Here is a 7,506-nt window from a genome sequence, read left to right as displayed (position 1 = left end):
GTGTACGCATGCATAACACGAATTAGCTGCCATTGCTAGCCGCATGTGGGTTGCTATCGGTTGCTATCCTGTAAAATAGCACTATTTATGATACTCTTAGACCTTGTAGGATGTTCAGACCAGACTAACAGGCAGTATGTTTCCATTATATAGGCTGGGGGAATACATTTCGGGCTGTACCATGACGGGTTAAAATGAACTATCTTGACTTCGTATCTTCTTCGGTCACGTGATTGAAGTTTCGCTGCCGTGGTCACCTGATTTGTTGTGTTGCTGATACAGAAAGATGGCTGCCCACCTATCTTACGGTAGAGTCAATTTAAACATTTTGAGAGAAGCGGCACGAAAGGAGCTTCGAGAGTTTTTGGACAAGTGTGCGGGAAGCAAGGTAATGGACACGCAGAAGCACGGCCCAAACAGCGATAGGGCATCCTAAGCTAGTCTAAGCTAACTCTCCTCAGCATCGACGCTATGGGCTGTCAGGTGTAGGCACATAAATACGTACTGTGGCACGTTTTATGTTTTAGAGTATGAATATCTTTAAACATGACATTTTCTGACAGTATGGCTACGGTCCTAGCTGCATTCAAGGTGTATTTTTGCCTTTAGGATGGCTATATCAGCTTATTATTGGAACATTTAGCTATCAGCTGCATCACACTAACAGAAAAGCATTTCCTTATACAGATAATTTTTCAGTTCATGCAAATGATGTAAAGTTACAAACCCGTTTGTGCCCCTTGTTCTCCAGGCCATAGTTTGGGATGAATATTTGACGGGACCCTTTGGACTAATAGCTCAGTACTCTCTACTGAAGGTAAGTGTTTTCTGTGCACAGGTTCTCTTCATGTAAAGTTACCCACCAGACAATACCAGCATAAGACATCTTATTCCAATGGCACAGTAATACATAAATCTATCTACCATGGCATAGGTTTTTGTTAATTTAATATATCAAACACGTGTGTACTGTGTGTGTCATCAGGAACATGAAGTGGAAAAGATGTTCACCCTCAAGAGCGGCAGGCTCCCCCCTGCCGATGTCAAAAACATCATCTTTTTTGTCCGTCCCAGACTGGAGCTCATGGACATCATTGCTGAAAATGTATTTAGGTGTGTTTTTGCCATCTCATTGTCAACAGTGATCAAGGCATTTTTTATTTTGTCAAGTGTTTTCAAGCCCATTCTGTCACTTTGCCAAGCTGCCCACATTATTTAACGCTTCTTTTGTCTTTGATTGTAAAAAATCTTTTAGTGAGGACAAGATGCATTCGTCAAGAGATTTCCACATTTTGTTTGTGCCTCGGCGGAGCATGTTGTGTGAACAGCGGCTGAAGGAGCAGGGCGTGTTGGGCTCTTTCATCAACATTGACGAGTATATCCTGGACCTGATTCCCTATGATGGTGACCTGCTCTCCATGGAGTATGAGAGTGCCTTCAGGGTGTGTTCAACATGTACATGCCAGAATCATTAACCCCTCCTCTGGTCTATGAATAAAGTATCTGTTGTTATAAAGTGATTGTAATCCCCTGTTAATCAGCAATTACATACCAATATATAATCTGTAGTCTAAGGTGCTGGAGTAGGTTATTCCAAATTATATATAGCTTTACATGCTACATTATTAGCATCTTTTAAATCCCACATTCTTAAAACTTTATTTAATAGTAAAGGGTTTCTGAAAATGTAATATGTTGCCAGGAATTTATCAGCCCACTCTTGCCATTTTACATTTTTTAGACTATCATTTTATCCCCTGGTGTTCTTTGTTTTACTCCTGTGTTGTTGCTTTTCTGCCTTTGTTCCTTTGAAACATTTAGTACCCTTGTTAAGTACTATATAAAAGTGTTATTATATAGTTTCTAAGATTAGCTTTCAAATCATAAGCATTTCAACCAATATCTTAACATAACATAGTGATATTTATTGTTCAGTTATAAGGCAAGGCAAGGCAAGGCAATTTTATTTATATAGCACATTTCAGGCACAGGGCCACTCAAGGTGCTTCACAGGGTTAAAATCAAATAAAGAATATAAATACAAAAAAAGGAACACATTTAAAACATGGATAAAAATACAACATTTAAATAAAAAAGGATAATATAAGAAAGGAATATTTAGAATTTTGCATTTTTTTTTACCTGATATGTTTAAAAAAAAATGTTTTGCTCCCTATTGTCTCTAACAGGAATGCTACTTAGAAAATGACCAAACCAGCCTTTACCACACAGCCAAAGGCCTCATGACCTTACAGGCATTGTATGGCACCATTCCACAGATATATGGGAAAGGAGAATGCGCACGGGTGAGTATACTGGAATAATTTTGTTACAAAAGCTGAGGATCAGTATTATATATAAAAAATAAAATAATTTACTGAGGGGCAGCAACCAGGTGAATGAATTCGATGGAGAGATAAATGATCTGCTTGTTCTCAGCATGTAGCCAACATGATGCTGAGGATGAAGAGGGAGTTTGCCGGCAGTCAGAATCAGATCCTGCCCGTGTTCGATACTCTGCTCCTCCTGGACCGTAACGTTGACCTGCTCACCCCTCTGGCAACCCAGCTCACCTATGAGGGTCTCATTGACGAGGTCTATGGAATCACTAATGGCAAGCATAAACCTTTTTAACTCCTTCCAATGATCTTTTAAAGAGATCATTAAGGGGTGACGCTCATTTCCAATGACGTTGTCAATAAAATAATGCAAAGCAAAAACAACAACACAAACAAAGAAACAATGGGTTATTGTTATCTTTAGTCCGCATACATTTTTTTTTCGTTTCTTTTAATAATGGCTACTTCCATGTTTTTACTGCTCTCTGATTCAAAGGCTATGTCAAGTTGCCCCCTGAGAAGTTTGCGCAGAAGAAGCAAGGTGAGGCGAGTAAAGATTTACCCACAGAGCCCAAGAAGTTACAGCTCAACTCAGCAGAGGAACTGTATGCAGAAATACGGGACAAAAACTTCAACGCTGTTGGAGCAGCGCTCAGCAAGAAGGCCAAGATCATTTCAGCCGCCTTTGAGGTTGGTCTTTTGCCTCACCTTTGGCGCTCTCACAGATTTGTCAATACAGATGATAGTGTAAAACGCTTTTCTTTGTATGTACTTTAAGTGCCCTGGTACTTCAAGTTCCACACAGCCAGACATCCCAGCTGATCTGATCTGATTGTAATCTCTTTGGCATTTTAGCACAAAGGTCATAACACTAATCCACCGGGTTAGGGAAGTGATGACAATCACCCAGAGATAAGAGAAAGTGCCACATGTTCAAGCAGAAAGCTTAACAAGGCTAAACATATTAACATTGTCCTATCGGCTCAGAATGCAGGTACAGTGATTATTGTACTACATTAGTATTAGGATTGTTAATAAGCCAAATGGTGCATCATCAGAGGTGTTCTTGCCCCCGGGGAGCAGGCTGCTCTTCGCTAATGTCGGAAAAGCATTAGAAAGGTTTTCAGGAACATCATTGATTTTTGTGTGTGGGTGTGAGTGTCATTGTTTGGTCTGTATGGCACCTGTGTTTTATTTTAAAAAAACTGCAGATTGCTGGTAAACTGTCTTGTGTTCAAATATAATTAGATAAAGGGCGGAGCAACAGCTTCCTAACCATGTTTTTTGGTACATTTTAATTATCAGCCAATTCCAAAACAGTATTTCATTTACTGATGTGCTAAACGATTGACTATTTTTGGTAATACAAATCAAAATGGGATTCAATCATGTAAATTATAAGCTGCAGTATTAAACATTTGATCAGATCTGCAAGTAAAGTGGTGTATTTTTTTCTCTTTTAGGAACGCCATAATGCCAAAACAGTGGGAGAAATAAAGCAGTTTGTCTCTCAGCTGCCTCACATGCAGGCAGCACGAAGTTCGCTCGCCAACCACACTTCTATAGCAGAGCTGATCAAGGACATCACCAGTAAATAACTCCCCTCTTTTCCTCTTAAGCTGCTCTACATGTCATTCTGTTTGCATGTGTGTCAAATCTTTGCAACATACTTTCATAACTGCAAGCATTGTAGGTAACAATGTAATGTAACAAGATCTAACTAATGTCTCTCATTTCAGCATCCGAGGCCTTCTTTGATAATCTAACAGTGGAGCAGGAGTTCATGACCGGAGTCGACACAGACAAGGTATTCCTCATCTTTCTACCCGTTGTTTTTCTAAAGTCATAAAAAAATATCCTCACGTGAATGTATACTATAGTTGTATATGATTTTGCTTCAGTTAAATTAAATCCTCCCAAAAATAATAAGACAGAGTTAATAATATTTCATTTATGTTTTTTTTTTACTATCCAGGTGAACACGTATATTGAAGACAGCATTGCCCAAAAGGATCCGCTGATCAAGATTCTGCGTCTGGTGTGTATGCAGTCAGTCTGCAACAATGGCCTCAAACAGAAAGTGTTTGACTACTACAAGAGGGAGATTATTCAGGTAGATTAACAATAGTGGTGAAGTGCTGTGTACTGTGGAATATTTCCAATAATTGCTCAATTCTATAAACTAATAATTGAAACTGTCAAGTGAGGGATTTTAATAAAGCCTTCTCTTTTTTTTAAGACCTACGGGTATGAACACATACTAACACTGAACAACCTAGAGAAGGCAGGTCTTTTGAAGCCACAGACGGGCTCAAGGAATAACTACCCCACCATAAGAAAAACCCTCAAACTGTGGATGGAGGACGCCAATGAACAGGTACAAATTATTTGAATGAGTAACACTCGAAGGATAAATCTCGGCTTGCTTGAGATTTTCCACTTTATTTCTTTGATTCCCTCAGAACCCCAACGACATCTCCTACGTGTACAGTGGCTACGCTCCACTGAGCATCCGACTGACCCAGGTCTTAGCCAGGCCCGGCTGGCGAAGCATCGAAGAGGTGCTGAAGATGCTTCCGGGCCCGCACTTTGAGGAGAGACAGCAGCTGCCTGCTGGTCTTCACAAGAAACGTAAGTTGTTGTTTTTTGCTTTTTTTATATAATGCATTTTCAGTCAGTAATACTGCTCTGTTTGTGGATTAGGGTGGGAGGTCGGAAGAAAGGGGGGGTTGATATGGCTGTTTTTTCTCTTATGTTTTATGTTAAGCACTTTATGTTATCTTTTTGTGTATGAGAAGTGCTACATAAATAAAGCTTGATTTTGATTTGAAAGGTAGTAGGCCCCGCTGTTTGCACTGCTGCTCACTAAACAGAATAAAAGTAGACGCCCTCCCTGCCTGCCCTGTGTAGATAAGACACAGGCTTTGTTTCATATGATGGACAGCAGCAGATTGGCAGGTTGATTGCACTAAGCTGACAATACCACAGCAGCTCTGTCAGTGTTGGTAGGTTTTCCGTGTTTCTGTTTTAAAGAGGAGGCTAGATAACAACACACTTTGTCAGTGACTGTCAGCAGGTGTTACATTGATGGGAAAAAAATATTTAATTATACACTCAATTTGAAATGTGCTAATTAGAACGGTCAAGTTTGGGCATCATACTTGTTTCAACATGCCAGCCTTAAATTGGATTTGAAAATGTGATAAAAGAGAATTCTAATCTATGGGGAGGGTGACGGCTGAATTTGTGTTGTCACCTTGCAAAATGTGGTGCTTTAGAAGAAGGGACATGACCATTTTGTTTTATTGGGTAAACTGAGAAAGGCAATGGATTTACCTAATCAGTGTAAAATAATGAAATGTCCTTTGTAATGCTCACAGTTTCCCCATTTTAGCAAATTTAGCCGGTACGTTTTTGTTTGAGTTACATGCATGTTCTTTTCCTGTCAAACAGGCCAACAGGGGGAGAATCGGACAACGCTGGTGTTCTTCCTCGGTGGAGTGTCGTATGCAGAAATAGCCGCTCTTCGTTTCCTCTCTCAGATGGAAGACAGCGGGATGGAGTATATTATAGCCACCACAAAACTCTTAAACGGCACAACTTGGATCAAATCTCTCATGGACAGACCTGAATCCCAGGCCCCCTGAGTCACATACACCTGGCCACATTAAAACAAGCCATCCTTCAGAAAACTTCTGCTGTTTAGGTCCATATCAGCGCTGGCTGGCTAAACGGCACAGGGCTCTTTAAATGTGCCCAGGAGTTTTATTGTAAACAAATTATTATGTTTACATTCAACGTTTCTGATTTTTGCATTCAGACAATATAATATTAAGTTGGTTTAATGCTACTGTTTATTGCACATCCCTTTGTCCTCTGGCTACATTTCCACAACTGAGGTCATCGCTCTACTCTAGAGCTGCTGTATATATATGTATGTATAACTAAAATCTTTGGGATGTTTGTGATGTCATGTATAAGATGATGATTAAAGAGGCACTTCTACAATGTATACATGTGTTTGGAGTTTTCTGTTCTGTGTGGCTTTTTGCTGGGTTACAAATAGATAAAGTATTGATGATGTAACTGAAATTAGCCTTGAATTACTTGGGTCACGTGGTGGGAGCTATTTTGCCCTGTTGTTTAGTAGATCATCTTCAGAAAGGATAGCTGATTGGGATCAGGGACAGCAGATGAAATGCAGGGATGGGATGGGGAGTGTATCCGTCAGCACTGGTCCAGTTCTCTGAAGGAGCAATTAGCGCAGTAACAGGCCCCCCGACCAGCCACTAATGGCCCTGTGCTGTCTGGAAAGATCGGCCCCCGGCAGCACATGACTTGACAGTGCGGGATGCTGATTGAATTAGGAGGCCATTTGCTCCTTGTTCCGGGAGAGGATGTCTGCATGCAGGATGGTGTTTGATCTCCTTTTCAGTCAATACCTTCTCCGTGCCTTACACTATGAACATAGCGTAAACCTGCTGACAGCACTCAGATATTTCTAGTGAACTAGCTTGGGTTAATCCATGTTAATTTGTGTTCATTTACTGAAATACTTGGAAACTGCTTTGATTTTTTTTTTTAAAGAGTAAAACCCTTTACCCTACGGTTTCAGTTTCTGTATTTGAGGAGCAGGTGCACTGAAGACTTATACTCCCATTAGATCAATCCCAGGGGATTCAGATGTTATTGCTTTTGGCTCCTCCTCCACCACAAGGGCTTGAAACGCTGAAAGCAGCACACACCAACTTGGACTTCAGGGCTGGAAGCACAGGAGCCCACTTTCTGATCAGCTCCTGCCGCCTCCAACAACACCAAGGTAAGAAATGTTCACTTTTTTTTTACTATATAAATAACTTCTAACTTATCATACATGTTTTTAATTGAGCCCTTTTTAGTTGAATTGTGTTTACACCTTTAGCTATTAACATGTTTTAAAAAGACAACTTACTACCCCTCCATTTTTAACTGAGGCAGGACAACGACTGTATATTTACCAGCATCATTTATTAAGACTTCAACATGGTTCATATACAAGCTTGGCTGCAACTTCGGTAGTTGGATGAACTACTTCAAAGGAAACGCACAAATGTATTTAATGTAACCCAAGAAACTGCATTCAGCAAGTCTCTCTCTAAAAATATCAACAGTTTAAGAGACACCGTGA

The 7,506-nt window shown here is 40.2% G+C and overlaps 1 protein-coding gene across 1 annotated transcript; it reads left to right on the top strand.

Moving 5' to 3' along the window:
• Nucleotides 1-285: 285 nt before the first annotated feature.
• On the top strand, nt 286-6,351 carry vps33a (VPS33A core subunit of CORVET and HOPS complexes). Its single transcript, XM_080051781.1, has 13 exons — nt 286-388; nt 752-817; nt 986-1,113; nt 1,256-1,442; nt 2,190-2,306; nt 2,440-2,614; nt 2,836-3,029; nt 3,803-3,929; nt 4,079-4,146; nt 4,315-4,452; nt 4,579-4,716; nt 4,802-4,970; nt 5,793-6,351. The coding sequence occupies exons 1-13, from the start codon at nt 287-289 to the stop codon at nt 5,984-5,986; spliced, it is 1,803 nt and encodes a 600-aa protein (XP_079907907.1). The 5' UTR covers nt 286; the 3' UTR covers nt 5,987-6,351.
• The last annotated feature ends 1,155 nt before the right edge of the window (nt 6,352-7,506 follow it).

This window comes from Ammodytes marinus (genome assembly GCF_949987685.1).
Source record: "Ammodytes marinus genome assembly, chromosome: 2".
Classification (NCBI taxonomy): domain Eukaryota; kingdom Metazoa; phylum Chordata; class Actinopteri; order Uranoscopiformes; family Ammodytidae; genus Ammodytes; species Ammodytes marinus.
The sequence above is the reverse complement of the archived record's forward strand: the minus strand, read 5'-3'. Positions and strand labels throughout refer to the sequence as shown.